Consider the following 23,090-nt stretch of genomic DNA (forward strand, 5'->3'; position numbering starts at 1 on the left):
AAAAAATATTTTGCAATTCCTTTTTTTATTAACCGAAAATTCTTGCATTAAATATCAGATGTTAATATTTTTTGCACTTTTTTAAAAACACTGCATTTACATGATTTAGTGCCCTTTTGATCTACTCCATTCTTACTTTACGCAGACATACTAGTCATAAAATGCAATCTAAGTTGTGCTCATCTTCCCCCAAACCAATTGATTTTATGTATACATTTGAATTATAACAAGATAAATAATACACAGAGGAAAGAATACAAAGGGGGTGTTTCTTTATGTGAAAATTATAGCGAAAGAGTTAAAGAATAAACAAAATAAACCAATTTAGGAAAATGAGGTGAGGATAGGAAGATATTAAAAAAATGCCACTTTCTTATTTTTCTTCAGATTAGGTATAAAATTTTATTCTACAGCCCCTACTGGGACACAGAAATATCAATACCCCATGTGCAGTAAACGCTTATAAACACAGGCTTAAACTCTTCTGAGTTGTAAACGACAGTTGCAAGGGGCGTTTCTGCCTCAGTTGCAATTCCTCTGGATGGTAATTTTCTGTTACCCCCGATTTGTAATGTAGCCATGGTAGTCTGAGTTATGGTCTTGGTTTTGGTGGCGAAGGGGTTAAGATTGAAAACACGACTTAAAGAAAGATTTGTCATATATGCGGACCTCGCACACTAAACTTGGCGTCGATGATCGAATGTTCTTGCGTTGATATAAATAGAAGTTTAAAGCGGAGAGTGTCGGTTCAGATAACGTCCTTATCAAATGACCGATGTTCAAAATCAAAGCACCATCGTGCGGCATCCAAAGGGGACGATAATACAGGGTAATTCAAAGTGAATATAGCGATTACAAACGGCTATAACTATTTAATGAAAAAGAATTCATCGATAAGATTAACACATAATGTAGGCGGAACTTCAAAATTCCCCATGCCGAAAGCAACTGCAGAACTCAAAGTAGCATTTGTAATGCACTTGCGTCGGTGACTGCAGACATGCTTCAGAATGTATTGCGTGAAATGGACTACCCCCTAGATATAGTCCGTGTGACCAAGGGAAGTCACATAAAACATCTATGATGCGGGTATACAAAATGCTGAAGTTCCGTCTACACTATGTGTTAATCTTATCGATAAATTCTTTTTCATTAAATAGTTATAGCCGTTTGTAACCGTTATATTCACTTTGAATTACCCTGTCTAGCGAAACTAAATGAAATTGGGCTTGCAACGTGTATAATAAAAGTTTTTTTTTGTTTTTTTTTTTAATAACTGCAAAAGCCAACTAAAATCTAGGGAAATTAGTGTCTCAAATTATTACGATAAAAGGAAACAAATAAATCTTTGAGACAATTCCTGAGGTCTCTGAGGTGATTCCTGAGTACCTATATATGTGGAATCGCTGTAAAAAGTTGCAAAAAAAGACAAATAAGTATTTATATTTAAGAATTAAAACATAAGATACTTGAACTTTAAAAAGAATTGTCAACGAAAATTCTTCTGAAAAAGTTGTTTCAGTTGATTTATACTTGGACAAAGGATGTATTACTTAAAAATAATCTGAAACATATACTTAAGTTAACAACAGAAAGGAGTTAGAACTGTGAACATTATGTTATTCAATAAGAATCCATGTAATTTTGACATAAAAATATAAGAATTCCCTTCCCCGACAATCTTAGAATGTTAATTAAAAATCAAAATCCTTGATAATCATTGAAAAAATTTTATTTAAACAAGCTTCTTTTTTAAGAGGAATTTTATTCTCTAAGGGAATTATGCCATTTATTATTTTCCTTCTTATTAGTATCCCATTATTATTCCTCTTATTACTCTCCAATTTTAAAGGACAATTGGAAATACAAAATTAATGAATTAAAGCTGGTGCAGAACACGAAAAAATATTAAAAAATATTGTAGTTAGCTGATTCGAAATTTAAAATTATTGAAGAGGAACATACATAAGAAATATGGCGTACATAAAAAAACATATGAAGACGAAATATAGTGCATATAAAATTGAAAATAAACATATAATAAAAATACAATGAATAAGAAATATATACAAATTTGTTTACAAATAGACTGAATGGCGTAATAGTATCGTATAAAAGTTTAATTTTTGACATTTAAATATTTGTTGTTGTTTCGAATGGCACTTGCCATGGACAAGCTCGGTGACGAAGTCAGTGATTTTAAGCCAAGGGAGCGTCTCTTATTTTTAGTAGTGCCAATTAGGGCCAAGAATACGTCTTAGCTACTCTCGCATCACATTCGTTCGCACAACCCCTTTTTACAGGGGGTCACATTCACACATCTCACAGATAGAACATATGAAGAACAACTATGCCCGAACCGGAACTCGAACCCAGGACGCCCAGATCACGGGAAAGACGCGCTACCCCTATGGCATGACGTAAATAAATATGTAATGGCATATGTATGTATGGCAGGACGTAAATTAAATATATTAATATTTAATTTACTTTCAAAGTAAAAATGTAAGAAAGAATGTTACTTTATTAAATATGACTTCACTTTTTCAGAAATATAATTTGAGTAGAAGTCACAAAAATTAATCTCAAAGATTTTAATCTTTTACAAAACATTCTAATCAGTTGATTCGAAATTTGCCAATGAGTATAAGAAATATGTGGTCTTTGAAAAACTGTTTATAAAAAATTGTTGAATTATTGAATTTGTAACATCAGATATAGGCATTTAATCGGAGTTTGATTATTAGAACTTAAACACAGCAATAGTAAAATATTAATTAGTTTACATTTAGTAATGATGGAAGAGATGGCTTGTGTGTGTTAATATTCGATTCACACGCAATCTGACTGCACAATCTGACTTTTACAACATTTTAAAATAAAAAAAATGTCTTTTTAATGAAACCAATTTCATTGTAAACTCAAATTTTTCCATAATTTTGGTAATTATTTAATAATATTTTTTTTTGTATAATCTTTAACTATAGTTTATTGTTGTGATAATGTTCAATCCATTTTCATTATTTCATCAAATGTACGATCATGTTTTTTTATCGCATTGTTGAAAGCTAAGGAAGAAAGATTTTGCTTATCGTCTGTGCAGATTACTGGAGAAATCAGAAAGTAAATTTACATTTATGTAAAAGACAGCATGCAATTTTGAAACAGATTATCAGATACTTGAATCTTTAAGAGCAAAATGATGGAATTGTGACTCAGTTTCATATACACAATAAACAGAATATGTGTAAAGTTGTTAAAATAACACGACTTTAATGCCTGATTTGATGTTTAAAATATTTTGTTAACGGAATTATGAATATGTATAAGGAACATGTTAACGAAATCATGAGTAACAAGTTACGTATTAGAGATTTAATAGAAACTAAACGCAACCGATAATCCCAACAAACCAGCTGGTCGCCAAAGCTAGCAAGTTTATAAAACAAATTGATAAAATAATATGATGTTCATTAAAACACAAGTACAATTTCTTGGAAATTTCAGTCGTCACTACAAGCGTTCTCATTCATTTTAATCCACAAGATGGCACCCGTCAATACAAATAAAGTATTGTTTTAAAATACTGATTTACAACTGTTACAATAATAAAAGCGAATTGGATTCATTATCAGGGATTTAAATATGAGAATAAAGTTAAGCATTCGAATAAAAATAGTGTTAAAATTTTCAATAATAAAAAAGGTATTTTATATTGATGCTTAATTCTATTAGAAAAAAAAATTATATTCCATCATTAAAGCCATTAAATAATCAGTTGCTAAAAGGTTAATGAGTTTTCAGGACGAGCTTTCATCTGATTGAAGTTTTTTTCAAAATAGTTGAGATTACATAATTAAAAACTGCGATTAACTGTGCCCAAAATTTTATTTGAGCACTTTAAAATTCAAACTGGGATTCTTGTTAAACAACCCACATTTTTGTTAGAAAGCAGCAGAGGTAATGGATTTTGAGGTTGAATTTTTCCTTTGAAATTTTTGTCTTTGATTATGTTTTATAAACTTTATAATAGCTATAAGAAATCAGCTTAAAAATTTCATTTTTTTGTCATGCACTGCACTTAATCATAATTAAATGACTTTCAATTAATAAATAATGAATCACAATATAGAAAAACTGACCGAAAATTAATAATTTATCATTTTTTAAAACATTGATGGATAATTAATAATTAATTAACATTTATTAATTAGAATTTAAGAAAATATTGAGGCAGTTTAAGAATCTTTAGTTGCTTAAAAAATACAAGCACATTTTAATTGGATACAAACTACATTTGTCTGCTGAAATGAAGTTCAAAGTTCACATAAAAATATAAAATAAAATAAAACAAAATTAAGAGAGCAAATGATTTTGAAATCACAACATGGACATTTTGAATATTTTTAAAAGTATTTTTAATTTTTCAGAAAGATACCGTACTGGCAAGCTTCTAAAGACCCTTTTTAAATTCAATTAAGTAAGAAATATTCAATTTATATTATTTGAAGGTTAAATTTCAAATGTTTAAAATAATCGTTACTAAGGAGAGAAAAGGAGAATGTATTTTCTTTTTTCTTTCCTTCTTTCTAAGAAAAAAAAATATTACAGAATTCCTGTCAGCATTTTATCCTTTTTTTAATGGTTGAGTGTTAATGTTATTTAATGTGCCATGAACTTCACAAAATAGATTCAAATATTTTTTGCAAGAATGCAAGAAAAAAAAAAGAGCATTTCGAGATACAATTTTATTTTCTCGCTAACTATTAAAGCAATTTTTCTTAGTTGGAAATCTTTCTAATGTTTCCAATGAAATAGTTGATAAATGTATATAAATGAAGCTGAAGCGCATTTTTTTTTGCTTGAACGTTATAGACACCCAAAAACTGAATAGGTTTTTCTTTTCAAATTTTAGTTGCAATATTATGAAGCACATGGAAAGTTTTAGTGGCAAAAAATTAAATTCAATAGAAATTCAAAGCACTTAATAGGTTTTCAAATTTTGCTCACAAATATTACGAAGTATTATATTGATCAGTGGGATATATATTAATCGGTGGTCTCCTCCAAACTTTCTCTCAAACTCTTTAATAAAGGTTTTATCCCCATTCTACAGCATTAATTATGGACCTTGGGTGATACCACGAATATCTTACATGGTAATAGCGAACAATAGTTGCGAGATATAGATATTTGATATGAATTTAGCATTTTTACTGAATCTATGGTACTTACTTTGGCGATTAATCCTTGGATGCGGTTAATACACAAGCACCAATAAATCAAGTGTATAATTTGGACGCCATATTTTCCAACCGATTTCAATCAAAATTTGACATAGAACAACAATTGTAGTCATAAGATCATATATCAAATTACAGTTAGTTCAGTCATTACAATTTTGAGTTATCGTTTTTACATGAGTGGAAAACTATAGACCTACAGACGGTCAGCCCCTTGACGGATTTGGTTCAAAATATGATAAGAATATGCACTTTTGATGCTAAACCTGCGTCTAAATATAGTTTATCTAGCTCTTTACATTTTGTAGTTATGGTGTTTACTTATATTCGGACAACTGGACAGACAGAATTTCTTGTAATGGATTTCATTCAAAATTTGATAGAATGTTAAACATTTGGATAAGAGACCATATACCAAATTTCATCCGTCTAGCTCAGAGCAGTTTTGAGTTATCGTGTTCACTGATAGCCAGATAGACGCGTTCACAGATAGACAGACAGACAGACAAACAGATATAATTCAAAATAGAGTTTTTTTTTTGGTCCCAGCAGTTCTGAAACGTGGAGATTCATCAAAACCTCGAGGTGAAATTTTTGTCGATTACACTACATTTCTTTGTACATTTCCTGTACGCGAAAATAAAAGTGAATTGCATGAATCCATACGAGATCGATAGAATTCCAAACTCAATAGGAATCCTTATTTGAATGTTGAACAAAAAATAAAAGCACCCTCTATTAGCAAACCTTTTGAACTTGTGAGTAAGGCTTCACCTGGCAAGTCCAAAATTGTACCCTGCAGGGGTATTCTTCTTTCCGAAGAAAGAGAAAGTGTCAGAATTCTGTTTAGCTGATGTATTTAAGTCCAAACTTCTCAATAAATGTTCTTCCAACTTTGGATAAAAATACTACGAAACATTAAAAAGATTTTCTTGGAAAGTTTCTGAAAATAATCAGATTTTTCAATCATTAAAGTTTGTTTCCAAACAAATAGAAAATGCTATTTTATCTTTAATGTTGTCATTCTTGTAGAATGGAAATATTACAGAAATTTGAATATTTTTAATTATCTAGCACTCAGTTGTTACTCGCAAAGTTTAATTAAATTTTGTAGCATACTTTAAAAATTATTAATTACTTATGGAAACAAAACTTTTGTAGTTTTTTAAATCGTTTCGTTAAACTAATATTCTGTTTTTAATTGAATTTGTGTTTAGTTTTAAATTAGTAATGTTTCAATTTTTTAATCTAATAACTAATATTAAAAGTGCTTAATTTAATAAATAAAGCATCAGACGATCAAATTTTAACAAAGCAACAAACGATATAATGATTTTGTTTATTATTTTCTATAAATGATTTTTTAACCTTAGAAATATTAGACACGAAATTATACACCTTCCTAATAACACCGGATATAAAATAAGTAAGCTAGTGTACAATAAATTAAAAATGAAAGTGGACGCTCAAAATTTCAGTTATTTATGATAATATAAATCTGAATAAAAAGTAAAAAAAGTGTAGTTTACAATAAAATAAAATGAAATGAAATAATATTAAAACAAATAATCATGAAAATGAACAACATCTGAATACATTATAAAAATGCTTTGTAAAATGTCCGATTGAATTCAGGGGGGAAAACTGATTGCTTATAATGATTGCATAAATGTTTGTTTTTGAAAATTCATCAATTTATCTTCACTTTTACGAAATAACTATAACATGAATTATGTTTAGAAGTGGTTGGCTTTGACATTATCTAAGTGAGGTCTTTATTAATTTTTTCATTGGTAGGTGTTTATTGTTATAGGTGGTAAAAAATATCAGGATTCCATTTGTGTTCAAAAATAGAATTGTAACAACAAAACTGTAACATCAATAAAAGAAAATCATTAAATGATTCACGATTCCATTGTTGCGATTTCCCAAAATGGAATCGGAACAAACATTGAGTGAATCGTGATTCCTTTTTTCCATTTAAAAAGTTTTTGGATTCCATTTTTATTCGAAAATGGTATTGTAACAACAAAACTGTAACATGAATAAAAAAGAACCATCAAAGGATTTGCAGTTCCATTTATGCGTTTTCCAAAGTGGAATTGGAACAAACATTAAATGATTCGTGATTCCATTGTTCCATTTAAAAAGTTTTGAGATTCCATTTTTGTTTAAAAATAGAAATGTAACAACAAAAATTTAATATGGATAAAGAAAAGCATCATTAAATGATTAACAGTCAACAATAAATGATAAAAAATAATAATTTCCACCTCTTTTGGTTTTCCTGGAGGTAAAAATAAGTAGGAAATTGTGCTTATTAGAGAATCATGCAATATATGATATCTCTTATATGAATTTGTTTTGTTTCATTATTATTCTTGTTTCAAGATCATTATATTTATTTATGGGTCTTTATTTTCGTGGCAACTGCATATTTTTGAAAAATCACAGATTTGGGAGAAACCGCTTTTAGTTTTCCTCTAGCTGTGATATTTGGTTTTCTCCAAATTAGAAATCTAATTACCTATCTATAATGAAAAAAAATTCAGAATATTTAATTCTGTCCTTGAATTTTAAACAATTGTAAAACCTATTTTCTGCTAATTTTAACTAGATTAATATTCCGTTTTACGAAATCCATCGATGAATAATCTGACTATTTATGAGATCAGTATATAATGGGCACATAGAATGGCCTCTTAATTTGAAATTATTCATCAGATCCTGAAATTAAATCTCATTCTCTGAACTTTCAAGATTCACTAAAGTAAGCAAGCGACGACAGAAATTTTAACATACAGCAAATTTACATGCAAAACTCCAGCTCCGTTCTTGAAATTCTCCGACTTTTAAACCGAATCTCTATTGCGATACTATATTGTTCTCATATTAGTGCAATTAACATCTTCGAAATGCTGTGACTAATTGAAAGACGAACTGACGAACTTCTCTTTTTCAGATAACAAACAAAATCAGTTGTAGTGTTTTCCCTTTGTCCCCATAAATGTGGAGCATATTTTGTAAGAATTCTGTTTCTAACGAAATAAATCAAGTATGTATTTTGGTCCTTTTCGATTTTATGGGTTAGACTCGAAATTTCATACAAATTTATAATTTTGGCGTTAAAAAATGTGCTAAAATTCATTTAAGTTTCCTTGTTGCGTTGCTCACTTGCTACGATATTTAGTTTTATTTACGTCTCATTTAGAAGCACTTCGAGGGTTATTATTGGAAGAACCTAGAATTGAAGCATGGATCAGATGACGAGGGCGGCACATAAGACGATACCAAGAATTAATGCCATGTCAATGTGTGTGTGTGAGGGGGGCAGCACTTGTATTCAACGGATTTGCTGTGCACCAGCGGCGAAATACTCAGTTGTTTTCCCGTGGTATCGAATTTCAAGTCTTAAACCGCCAGGCTCCGAACCTGGAACCTTATCATTTCGTTACTACAGGCCCCCTTATTGCTCTTACACATATTCGTATAGATATAATGACCGATAGTAAGAAGAATAGTTAATTAAAATTTGATTCAAATATGGCAATAAAAGCAGGTGACAAATTTCATTCATCTAGATAGTTATATTTTCGAATTATTGTGTTTGTATCCACATGGCTGGATAACAGATTTTCTCTTGATGGATTTTGTCTGAAATAGGATTCAAGATTTAATTGTCTGATATAAAACTTAATGTAATTTTATTTACCTAGTTCGTTTCATTTTCAATTCATAATGTTCGTCGACAGACTTACCGACAGGCAAAATAATAATAATAAAAAAAAGCATTTTTTTTCTGTTTCAGAGATTTTCAAGATGTGGAGATTCCTCAAAATCTTGAGGTGGAATTTTTTCAAGATTTGAATACTTTCTCTTTGCATACCTCAAGCAAGAGCAAGAGAAAAGGAATGAGATATTATTTTCAGAGTTTTTTTTTCTCCGAAAATAAATAATTAAATTTTTGGTTTTAACGTGCATGAGAAACGATCGAACTTAGAAAGAATATCTCTTAGAACCGCCTTTTGTTGTTCAGTTTCACTGTGAGTCTTAAGAAAAATTCCGCGATATTTTTAGAAAATGCTTCAAAATTTAAAGAAGTGTTAATTTTTAAAAGTTTTTATATTTCCTAAGCTGTTGAAGAAAGTTCTGAAAATCTCTCTTGAGAATGCTTTGACACAAAATCTCAGAATTATTTTGAAAAGAAAATTTTATCTTTGCATGTGGTTGTGTTTACAGCCTTACAAATGCTTTGCATATAAAGCGATGCGATTTGCGTATGAATAACTTTCTCTGTGTATTATTCCTTTCACTCGGCTTTTCTCAAAAACGTTTTAATTAAAAAAGGAATAAAAACTATTTGCTTCGCACGAACTTGCTTCACTTTTCTGAAAGCATTAATCTAGTCCCTTTCACTTGCAATTCCTAAACAGCTTGGGAGTAGTGGTTTGAAAACATTTTATGGTTAGAAAAACACATTGCTTAGTTGCTTAACATGCGAATAGTTTTTGACTCAAATTAAAATTACCCTGGATTTCCAAGAAAAAGCCTCGATTTCTTATAAAAAAAGTCTGCCTAATTGTTTCTAGAACGTAGTTTCATGATTCTCTTTTATTCAATAACTTTACAATACATAGTTTGGTGTGTAGCATTGGAACGAACATACAAAATATTCTTTACTATATTCGGGCCTTTTGAAGATTTTTTTCTTTTCATAGTATTTTGTTGCTTCTTATATATTTTTCTTTTTATAGTATCTTGTTCCTCTTTATTTTTCCTTTATAATGTCTTGTTCTCCTTTTCCGCTTTATAATGGCTTGTTCCCCTTTTCCCTTTAAAGTATTTTTTAACATGTTTTTGATGTAGAAGAAACTCAAAACTTCCTAAAAATTTCCAAAATATTACATTTTCTAATATATATATATATATATATATATATATATATATATATATATATATATATATATATATATATATATATATTACATTTTTCTTTTGTTTGGAGAAGAAATCAAATTTTTTCCAAAGAGTGTGAAATTATATTTTGTTTCAATTAATTTCTCATAGTATTATAATTTTTTAAATAAAAGAATTAGCATATTTGTTCCTAAAAGCAATTCAAAGATATATATATATATATATATATATATATATATATATATATATATATATATATATATATATATATATATATATATATATATATATATATATATATATATATATATATATATATATATATATATATATATATATATATATATATATATATATATATATATATATATTGTTTTAAAATTAAAATTTCCCATCCTATTATAGCTTTGTAATAGTTATTGGAAATTAAAATAAGCCCTTTACTTCTTTGCATATTTTGTTTGGATATTAATTTTCCGTTAAAAGAAAATTTAATTCGTTTTTCATGCAAAACGAACTGAAAATCCGATAATTTTTTAAATATTCTTTTTATCCTAATCTGTTATTAAAGGCGAGAAAATGGGCAAATTATTTTTATGAAAATTGATTTTTTATTTAGGTTACTTTTTTTCTCTCAAAATTTATCAGTAAATTTTATTTAATGCTGAAGTATCTTTTTTAATAAGAAAGATATGCTAAATTGTCTTTGAAATGCATATTTAAGATATGAGTAAAACATAAAAAGGTTTTAGCGAATTATTATTTGTAAAGCTTTAAAATAATCATTTTGTGGTGGAATGTAGATTATTATTATCCGTGCAGGTAGCAACAGCACATATGTTTTCAGGAACATTTCTTTAATAATCCCATTCACACTAAACAAACACAAAGGCAAGAGAAGACATTCACGCGCGCAGCTTAACATAACAGCATATCATCTCATTCTCATTATCCTCGCAATGCACTATGGGATGCGTACCTAATCAGGCATCGCCATCTAGTATCCAAAAGAGAAGATAAGAGTCTGTAACTGCTACAATTTTATAAAAATATTTAAGAGAAGATAAATTCCAATGAAATTGTATACTGGTTATGAAGGAGAAATCAGTATTTTTAGTGGTCATTTTATTTTTGAATTTTTATTTACAATTATAATTCCTATTATTTTTGATACAGAATAAATTCAAATTCAGAAAATGTTTCTGAAACTAATTATTTATTCTTTACAATTTTCTGTTGGGACGCAAAGAACGAAAAAAATATTCCCTAATGCTTTTTATTTCTAAAGAACATTTTCTTCATTTTTTTTCCAGATAACTTCATTATAGCCATTCTTTAAGACAATTTCGGGAAAAACCTTTACTTTATGGGCCAGCACTTCTCAAAACAACATTCCTCAAGTTCTTTCCCTTGAATATTCTCCAATTTAGTTCCGTCCCCAACATAATTTGTGTCATCGTCTGTTGGACGCTAACGTGAAAAGCGAAGACAGATGACACTTTCTTGGCAGGAAAACGAAACGAGAATGGGCCAATCGGGAAAAATCCACTCTTTAACAAGAGAATTTCGGATTTGTACATACCAAAAGTTTTCGTCAAATTGGAAGCGGGTGAGCTATGTCCGATTTAAATTTGGGATCTGATTGGTAGAGATGAGGTTGGCATCTTTTTGGCGTGTTGCTTGGCGACCGTGGAGAAGAGGAGTGACCGGGTTTGGGATGTTAGAAGCGGCAGACGGGATTTTATCGCGCGGTAGAAAGTTGTTACAGGATAACGTGTGGCTAGTCCCTTTCTCTGACACGTGGGTATGGTGAAAGTTATGTTGCTTCATCATGACAGCTACTGATCCATCGTTTCAGGTAGGCTCGCATTTTGTGTTCGAATTCTTGAAAGTTTTTAGGAGTTTATGTTGTATGAAAATTTTTGATAGATATTGCATCTATAAAATAATTGTTTTCAATGTAGAAAATAATTGTTTTCTAGATAGAAAAAAATTCTAGATGTGCATTCTAGATTAAAAAATTTTTTCCTTTTATAAAAGCATATTTTGTGATAAATTGTTATATAACAACGCATAATGCAATGAGTTTCTTTTAAATTATTATATTTATGTTTATATTATGTGTAAAGAATTGGAGTTAGCTGTTTCACTTGCCAGTTTGAAAACTATCGTAATGTTTGTTAAAAAGAATTTAAAGTTTTCAATAAATAAAACCGAAATTTTACTCAGCTTTTACTAAACATTACATAATTAAAAAAAACAAACTTAAATTCACAAGATAAGAGTAAACTTTTCAAAAATATTTTCCTCAAGATAAATTTAAAACGGACTGCTCATTATATCGGCTTGAAATTGTTAATTTTTGGCGTTATGTGAGTCATAATAAAGCATTTTTTGTATAGCAGGTTGTTCTTGAAACCAATATAATCTTGGAAATTCCCTCAAAAGTGTCAAAAAATGTTAATTATTTCAGTTAAAATAATACATAAAAAATTTCGAAATTTGGCGTTTTATGGTCGTTAAATACAGCCGTATCTTGAAATAAAAATTGCTAGTTATTTTTAAGAATTATTTTTTTTCTTAAATTAAAGATTTAGTGAAGTATAATGGGAGTTGTTTGTAAATTTTATTACTGATGAAAAATAATTTACGAAATCTCTTTGAAATTTTTAATAAAGTTAATTTCTGTTTTCCTTTAACATTAAAAAAATGACAACTTTTTAATATTTATAATTAAAAGTGTGAAATAGTTCTTGAAGTAATTTTTTTTATTAAAAAACATTAGTCTTTTTTGAGGAATTTCTATAAAGACGCATTTTATAAAAATTTTCTGAATTAGGGAATTAAATTAAATAGTCATTACATCCCCCCGCATTTTTTAATAAAAAGTATAAATAAGACTTAGTAAAACCCCCATGAGTACTTTTTGGGAATTTTATTTAAAAAACTGTCGGATTATTCATTTGGTGCTTTTTTGAAAAATTTATTCTTATTTAATCAAAATTTCTTTGAATAATATGACATGATATTTAGAATTTATAGTTAAAAGTATAAATAAGTAAAGTCTGAAATAATGTCCTCTTTAAAAATATGTATTTTTTGTGATTAATTTTGGCAAAAGAAACCGCTAACATTTTAAATCGAAAGTAGTACATTTTTTCACTCGTTTGACGAATATTCGCGGTGATGTGGAAGGAAATGATCGAATCCATTTTGAAATTTGAACTAGAGTATTATCTTCCAATAACTGTCATTCACTGTGGAGAATAATTTGTCGAAGACTCGGAAGCGTCCATTATTAAGTTAGACAGTTTCAACAGCATGTTTGCATACATGTGTCACTTTCAATATAAACTGTTTTGTCTCAAAATAATATCACTCTCAATATTTCGCTTCACTTGAAAGGACGGATTTTAAGTTCCTTTATGGGAAGTTGTGGAAAACTTTAAAGATTCCAAATAGTTCAAAATATATTACAAATATTTGAAGAAATTGCATCATTAATTTTTAATACATCGCATTTTGCCAGCGATCGTATTTTTGTTTAAAGAAACTTATTATGACTCGCATTATAAATCCTAATAAAATAATAATAATAATAATGGTGGGTAGTGATTGGTTTACTTATTGATTCTAAATAATATGGAATATATAAAAACACCAAAAGCAATTACATTTTATAACATTATTAATAACTAGCCTATTATTTATATAAATATTATTATTATATTTATATATTATAAAATATATAGTCATATATATATATTATTACATATTATATTAATGTAAATATTATTCAGACCAAAGATTTGTATGAATTGAAGACGTAATAATCCAGTCCTTGATAATTTATAGCAACGCCTTAGCAATATGCAATATATAAAAACACTAAAAAAAATTATATTTTATAACATTATTAAGCACTAACTTATTTATTATATAAATATTGTTATTATATTTATATATTATAAAATATAAAGTCATATATATATATATCATTACTTATATTAATGTAAATATTATTCAAATTAATGATTTGTTTTTTTCTCGCTACTGTAAATTTCAAACCAAATAATATTACTGAACATTATTTAATCATAAAAATATGAAAAGCTAAAATTTTAATTAGATATTTAACAAATTTTTATGAAAAAATTATTTTCATAATTATAATTGTTTATAAATATAAAAGAATTCTTAAGATAGGTTGGAGGGAAAGTTTCATTATCCATTTAGTATTCAGTGCAAACTCATCTGAAGTCTTCTCCTGCCTCACAATTTAAGAATCTTTACTCAATGCAGTATTTTTTAAGTTGTGGTTGGAAAATTCAAATAATTTTATTGCAGCTTTTTACATTTTTTATCAATTACATAGCTTCAACAACGCAATGCATGCGCCATTTTGAATAAATATGTTTTTGCACAAAATTTTACAGATACATGCAAAGACTGGTTAAAAGATAAATTACAAAGCCGAATAATGGAAAAAACTAATTTTTTTCCAGGAATTTTAAACATATAAAAGTAATTGAAATACAAAGTGGAAGGATTCATATTATTACAATTTGCCACAATTGATATATTTCAAATTCTTTTAATGAATCTAACATACGGAAAATACTTTAAAATGGATTTGAAATATTTCAAATTCTTTCTTTATATATTTTATACATATGTTTTTTATACGTATATAAATTTCTTTTTGTGTATACATATGCCAAATTTCATTAATTACTGCTTTGTCTTAAAACTCCAAGCTTTTAATACATTTCCCAATCGAAAGAAGTAATTATAAAATTGTATTGAACAGTAAATTCTAAATTCTGTTATGCATTACAATTAATTCTAAAAAAATTTAAATATGATTTAGAGGAATTTCTGCTTAGTTATTTAAAGAAACTTGAAATTTTAAATGTATGTATACATATTTTCCTTCTGAGAGACAATACATTTTTGCAGAAAAATGAAAACAATAAAAAACGATACTATTGTCACACGTTCATTTAATTAAATAAATATCTGTTTAGCATTCTATATAAAGTCATCTGTTGTATTAAAACTTAAAAAAAAAACTCAAGAAATATTAAAGGATGCAGGGAAGACTGAACGATTGCCATTTTTAAATTAGAAGTATAATTACTTTTGAACTTAATTTTTTTGTTTGAAAAGTATCGTTAATATATTAATTTTGAATCAAAATTCTATTTATATTACCACTTATTTTACCTATTCACTTTATATGGTAATTAAAAATTTTATTTCAGCAAAATTGAATGAAGAAAAAGAAAAAAAAATATTAATCAAATGTAGAGAAATGTTCTTTCTAATTCTTTTTTGGGACGAGTTTTCATTCCTTTTAAATATGAATTATTAAATTTTATAAAAAAATGTAATATTTTTCATGTCAGACCGAACGTAAAAAATTAGCACAATGTATTTAATTAGGGATAGATGAAGTATTTTACATGCATAAATTATTGATCATAATTTTTATTTGAACTCCTCAACTCCTCTAGTGAAATCTGAACTCATCGGTCCCTCATGAATATGATAAATATTATGCATTCAATAAAATGAAAAGAATGCTACTTTTTATACAAAATAACCATTTAATCAAGTCATTTGAGAGAAATAATAAAACATGAAACAAATGAAAAAAATATGTTTTTTTGTTATCTGAGTATATGAATAATTAAAAATTCTTTTGTTCATATCTCCGTCTGGTGATTGTGAATTTGCTAGTATATTTGATATTTAAAAATTATGAAAATAGCTGTTTTTTCTTGGTCATACGTTTCAAAAAATTCTAAATAAACCAAATAAACGATTTTGATTATTTATAAGTTTTAAGAAAATAAACATTTTGGCGGAATTTCAATTTAAACAAAGTAGGAAAATAATTAATTATTATCAAAAATTAATTTTGAAATTAATTTTTTTATAATTACACTGCTTTCAATCAGTTAAATAGGAATTAATTTAAATTTATGCAATCTTTGTTAGGAAGCAAAAAACAATACAAAGTAGGGGTATTATTTTATTCATTAGATTCTTGATTTGTTATTTTCTCATTAGATACTGGAACAAAATACTATTCAAAAGCCTGAAGCAGAAAATTTTTATAATTGCAGAAGATAATGTAAAGGACCGTTTTTGTCATTCTAGAAACCATAAGATAAAAAAGTCTTTAATCTTTTAAGTTTCATACGTTTCTTACATATAATTAATATTTTAGTTATATCTGGGAGTCGTTTCTAAGTACTTAGAATAAAGTGTATTTTTGTCTCAGAACAGGCTATTTTCACAATAAAATTGCTACATAATGCGTTAAATTACCTAAGATTCTTTGGGAATTACCATTATCGAGCTAATATCTTGCCGCATTATTACCACCATTAAGCGAAGCAGGTACTTGTGAAAACTGTTACGTTAGTTTTTTGAGTTTGTGTGCCGCTGTTTCAAATATCACAAATGAAACAAACTGTTATAGTTTGTGGAGCTTAAAATGCCAAATTTAAGATTATGCGCTACATTACCTATAGTGGAAATTTTTGAATCTTAAGTAGCTTAGAGTTCAACAACGGTCTGAAATGAAATTCTTGTTTATGTTGAAATATTACTGTAACACGAAATTCAAAAGCTATATGTTTATCCTTCATTATCTTAGAATTTGAGTATATATATATATATATATATATATATATATATATATATATATATATATATATATATATATATATATATATATATATATATATATATATATATATATAATATACACATACACACACAAAGCATATATATAAAGCATTCTAGAAGAATGCTTTAATTTTATTTGTAAAGTTCATTGTTAATATTTAAAGTAAATTAGCAGACCGTGTTTGAAATTAACGTCGGATGATGAAATCATTTCTTTGATAATCGATGAATAAGTTTGAGTAAGTTTTTTTTACTCTTTTTGATTTTACAAGTATACAATTGAGAAATATTTGATTGTTTGATAATCGTCAGCAGCATTAGAAAAAATTAAGAAAAATCACCTGAAATGTTTCTTAAACCCTTCTCCATGATTCTCTCTGAAGGAAATTAAAATATTTTCCACTATGTTTAAAAAATGTATTAATTAGCATTAATTTCGTATCTAATAAATAATATAAATCCTTCAGCGATTTTGAAACATATATTCTTCATTTAAATATCTTTTTCTAGTTTCGATATACAAAGTTGCAAAGAGAAAATATTGCAGTTAAAAAAAAAGATTGGAGTTCGTTTCGAATCTATATGTTCTAGATCACCTTGTGTTTGAAAATCACATTCTCAGAATTACGCCTGTCTATGAACACAACGACTTGAAAACTATTTAAGCTAGGTGGATGAAATTTGGTATAAGTTCTTTACACTAAATTTGCAGACACCTATAAAAATTTGAACAAAATCCAATCAGAATTTGTTTTGATCCGAGTATAATTGAACATTATAACTACAAAATGTAAAGATCTAGAAGTGCAGAATTTGGTACACAGTTTCAGTAACAAGAATATAGGTTTTGTCAAATTTTGAACTAATTTTTGATGTGAGACTGAAGTCAACTGAATGTAAATATCTATATTCACATACATGTAAAGTTAATAAATCAAAAACGTACAGATTTAGATAAATGAATTTTGGTAGGCTATCTTTTTACTAAAATAATAGCTCTGCATTAAAATTTGGTTTTAATAGATAGATAAAAAGGTGTCCAAAATTCATGCTCTGTTTTCTTAATTATACTACAAAGCACAAAATGCGTGGTACTCTAAAAGTAGACGTCTGAGAATTGTGAAGTTCACTATTTTTCTCAAAGTTTACAATATTCAATTTTAAGGATGGGGATAATATCTTTATTAGGAAGTAGGCGAGAAAGTTTCGGATAGACTTTTGTCTTAGAATCAAGCACTAATAGAATTTCTTGCCTTAAGATTTGAAAAAAAAAAAAAAAAAAAGGAAACCAGATATTAAGTATTTATAATTTATAGATTAAGGCAAGTTAATACAATGAAACTTATAAATAAAATTATTTAAAATTCTATTTAAAGGATTCACAGAAATTACTAATCAAAACGCGACTGTAAATGTTGCACTAGTCAAATTTAACTCCATTATGGCATATTATTTTTTCTGCATCAGTGAAAATAAATGAAATGCATTTAAGATAAAATGGTAATTCAATCTAATATTTAAGCTTCTGTCAAAAAGAAGAAACGGAAAGAAAACCGCAGCTTCAAGATAATAAGGATATTCCTTTATTTTCTACTTTTATGATAGGTTTGTTTTAAAATTTAAAGTCTTTAGATAAAGAAGTTTTATTTTTTCATTGCAACTTCACTTACAATTTATTAGATAAAGTTTTTATTTTTACCATTTCATTCAAGCAATTAAGGAACTGTCTTTCAATCTTTAACGCATTTAAAAATTAATTTTCACAAAACTGAAAATAATTCCATAAATATGTCCATCAAAAATGAGCATCGTTATTTTTTTTGAAGCAAAGTAAGCGTTCTATTTTCAATTTCAAAGCATGTTAAGTTTTTTAATGATAAATAAAAATGATTGATTTCTATTATAGTATATCTTTCTTCGATATAATAATAGTTTCTAGCAAAATGAAATTATGAGTAATTATTAATATAAAAATAATTTTGAGCAATTATTAAGAAGAAAATGAGGAAATTTAAATTTAAAAACAATACTGTATTGCTTTTTTCATTTTAAATGTAAAAAAACAAATGGCAGTTTTTACTGTTCTTATTTTCACTGACATTTTAATTTGAATGTTAAGACATAATATCACATTTAATTAGTCGAATATAATGATGCATTTTATATGTTCTAATGCCCTATAATTGGTTGTAATCTACCCATTAATAATGTTTTGATTTCAATCTGTGAGGATATGTATATTACCGCTGAAAGTTTTGAATAACTTGTTCAGAAAAATATCCCCCCACCCCCTTTTCAAGTTTTATAATGCTCAATAAAAAGATAATTTTTTAAATTTATTTATTTTATTTATATCTATTTTGTGCTAATTTATAATGTATATCTATAATTTTTGCTCTCCTGTATTTTTTCACCCAGTTGTTTGTATTTGATTACTTTTTTTAAAAAATTGTTTCCGACTGTTACTTGGGTATAAATTATTTGTATAAAATCTATTTAAAAAGAAGATAAAACTTATCTGTTTAAAAGAATTTGAAATTATTATTAGAGTCGTATTTTTAATTCACAAATCCAAATAGTTAAAAAAGAGCTATTCTAAGAAATCTTTTAATCAGTTTCTTTAGAATTGAATAAAGAGAAACCTTGGGGGTTTTCTTTCATCTTTTAAGTAACAACATAAATATTCAGTTATGCCTTTGAACTGACTGGTGTAATCTATCTATATTAATGTCGCGATTTGAAACAAGAAAGAGGCTACTTTGAAATGTATCTTGAAATTTTGAGCTATGATCAGAAAACGAGAGTGATACCTAAGCTGGCACCCCTTTCCAAGCTTTAGTGAAATCGTATTTTGAATCTAAAGCCCCCATGTCCTCCAAAATAAAGACCTCATCAGCAGACCAACACGGCGTTGTGCCTGTGAGGTGAATTTAGAAGTAATTTATCATTTCAAACTGGCAATCGACAAAGAAATCACATTTTTTTTAAATAAAAGAAAGGCGATAGTGGACCTGCTACTGAGGATTCGTTTTCTGCGATAGAGGGCTTCAGGTTCCAAACACAAATTTCTAAAAATCCTCCATGTGTGTGGATTTGGCATGAGCTGTATCTGAAGTCTAGGGTTAAATGTTTTTCGGCTAGTGTGGTTTGGAAGCGTGGAAGAGATGTATCGATTCAAGTGTTGTTTTTATCAACTGAATATTGTCCGAAATTATAAGATCTGTCGCTAATTAGTTCTCACATTGTTTCAAAATATTATGTTAATATAATTAAATTAAACATATAATATTCCCATTAAAAATAACAAATTTAATTCTAAGGCTTATTTGTAGTTTATGGGGTTAAATAATAAGAAATGTCAGTAAATCTTCGTAAAAGTATTCTGTAAAAAGGGTGATAGATTTTTATTAGAAAATAATATGCTTTAATCACAATATATCTTGTATAGAAAAATATATGTAAAGAAAAATATATCTTAGTTTTAGACCTTCTTCTTTTCTAAATAAAGTATCTCTGGCATAAAGACATTTAATAACTCTAATTGAATTAAATTTATTAGTTTCACTAGTTTTCGGATAAGGAATAAAAAAGCTATGTATGTTCAGCTGTATCAAAGCGTTATATGTTATTTTTTAAATTTAAAATGTGAGATCAATTATATATTTATAAATATATATCTAGAGTGCTATATAAAAAGAAACGTATTAATCTTATACAACATAGGAACTAATATTTGCTCTGTTAACATTTTTCTTTTCTAATTAATTATAAATAATGAAGTAATTGATTAATAAATTTGTTTACTAACTACAGTTTTGACTGAAGCAAAAAACGCGTTTCATCAAATACACTATAATTAGACAAATTTACCTAAATTCATTTAAATATATAATTAAACTTTCATTTTTTCCTTATTTATTACTTTAATTTATAAATGTTGCTAAAATAAAAAGAGCAACGCAACATTTATTGAAAAAAATGACACCACCGCTGTTGAAAACTATTGAGTTGAATAATAATTCACGAGTTTTTTTTTCAAACTTAAAAATGCATGTAGAAATAAAAACGCCTTGATGAAATGCTTTATATTATTTGAAAACGAATATATGTTTTTCTGTTCAGTATTTTGGGTTTTCAATTTAGTTAATTTTTTGTGTATTTTCAGATCTTTACAATGGATTGCCAAATAGACAAATCTTATAGATAATCTTATAACCAAATAGAGAAATTTTCGATATCATTTGATTTTTGAATAAAAAAGACGGGCATATTATATTCGTCTATATATATAAGGTTAATTTTGGCTGTCAAATGTTTATAAGGATTCGTAAAGGATGCAACATGCTAATCACCGAATCATTGTTTATGTAATTTTAAAAGAAATTTTTTCACTGACCATTGATGAAAGATTAGAAAAAACAAAAGATAAAAGGAAAAGTATGAATTTTCTCACTACATGTATTTAACTAGCTGTATTTTATTTTGTGATAAAAAATTACAATATATTTGTAGCCAGTTTTAACTGGGTTAATTGCCGCTTATATAGTAAAATGACTCAAGTCTGTCCAAATTTTGAATTTATTGCGTATATTCTTCTCATAATGATAAAAACAAATCCTTTGTTGGTTGAAATAATATTTAATTTTAGATTCATATATTCATTGGTAGTATAATTATAGTTTTTATATTAAAACTTCGAATTAAATTTTTTTTTATTATTATTATTTCTCAAACATTTCTAACAGCATGTCTAGTTTCATTAATATTATTTTTATGTTTACATTAGATTCCTTCTCAATCAACAAACTGTAGTATTATTTCAATAATAATAGTATCGTTTGCTTTAGGATCATTAACATATTTCTAACTTAAACTGCGCTGAAGTTTTTTCCTGAATTTATTGAAAATTTAGTCAATTTTACTTAAATTGCTTAATGGATTGCTTTTAATTTATAGAATTTTGCTAATAAGTAATTTTTATTTTCTGAAAGTTTTTTTTTAGGCTTAAATAAGCTCAGTTGCATATTATAATGTAGATTTAAATTTTTTTTTGAATTTTTAAGCATTTAATAACTCTGAAATTCTAAATAAAAAAGGAATACTTCTTACATATGATATTCATTCAAATAGCTTTTGCCATATCAAAACAATTGAAACACAGCGTAAGATGCTAGATGCCAAATGTATGCACATTTTGTCATTTGTAAAGAAAAATTTAAACACATGTTTAGATGATGCGCATTTGAGTTTATCATGTGACTCGGATGTTACATGACCTAACTTTATGAAATGCAAAAAATATTATTATTTTTTTTGAATTTCACTGATAAATTTCATGATACTATTTTTGGTAAGAACTTCAGAAATGAAATGAATAAAATCGGATTCTAAAAATAAATTTTATCAAGCTAGTAAAAAATGATTTTTTTTTTTATTGTAATGATTTTCTGTATTTTTGTCTTAAATTTATAATTTCTTATTATAAATATTGTGGAATTTTATAATAATTTATTCCAAATTACCTATTAGGTGCAATCTGTACCTGTTAGGTTAAATTTTAATAAAAATTTACTGATTATCTGATAATTAAATTCTAAAATTTTTAAATTGGTGCGTTGCGTAATTGTAATAAAAATTTACTGATTATCTGATAATTAAATTCTAAAATTTTTAAATTGGTGCGTTGCGTAATTGTAATAAAAATTTACTGATTATCTGATAATTAAATTCTAAAAATTTTAAATTGGTGCGTTGCGTAATTGTAATAAAAATTTACTGATTATCTGATTATTAAATTGTAAAAATTTTAAATTGGTGCGTTGTGTTTGAGAACATATAAGTGAACAAAATTCAGAATTTTGACACAACATAAAGTGAAATGAAAAGAATAATATTCCATCTTTACAAACGAATCGATTTAAATAAAAATATACAAACAGGTGGAACATTTTTAATATTACAACTGTATAAAACCATTTTATGAAGAAGAGAACAATCATTCTTTTCTTCTTTGTCTTTTTAAAAACTGCCCTCCTGTCATTAATTTTCTTCTGTATATTTCTATGCTTTTTAGTGAAATGGGTTTGACAGTAAGCAGTTCTAGCACAGAGAAATTCAGAGGAAGAAATATTTGATTTTCGTCTTTTTAAAATGATCCATGTAAACATTATTGAGTAATTATTTAAAAGTTGATAAACAAAAATATTTAATTTCTAAAAATAAATGATTGTC

General features: G+C 26.8%; 1 protein-coding gene across 3 annotated transcripts in view; it reads left to right on the plus strand.

Annotated features, from left to right (window-relative positions):
- The first annotated feature begins 11,914 nt into the window (after positions 1-11,914).
- LOC129958835 (transmembrane protein 151B-like) overlaps positions 11,915-23,090 on the plus strand; it is a 274,598-nt gene continuing 263,422 nt past the window's right edge. The window contains exon 1 of one of the 3 annotated variants that reach the window (XM_056071548.1): positions 11,915-12,018. Coding sequence is in view for 1 of the 3 variants with exons in the window: in XM_056071550.1 (XP_055927525.1) it covers positions 11,992-12,018 (27 nt within the window). In the remaining 2 variants the exon portion in view is untranslated. The remainder of the gene's footprint in view (positions 12,019-23,090) is intronic. The other 2 variants (XM_056071549.1, XM_056071550.1) reach the window with 2 other exon arrangements.

Source organism: Argiope bruennichi, chromosome X1 (genome assembly GCF_947563725.1).
Source record: "Argiope bruennichi chromosome X1, qqArgBrue1.1, whole genome shotgun sequence".
Classification (NCBI taxonomy): Eukaryota; Metazoa; Arthropoda; class Arachnida; order Araneae; family Araneidae; genus Argiope; species Argiope bruennichi.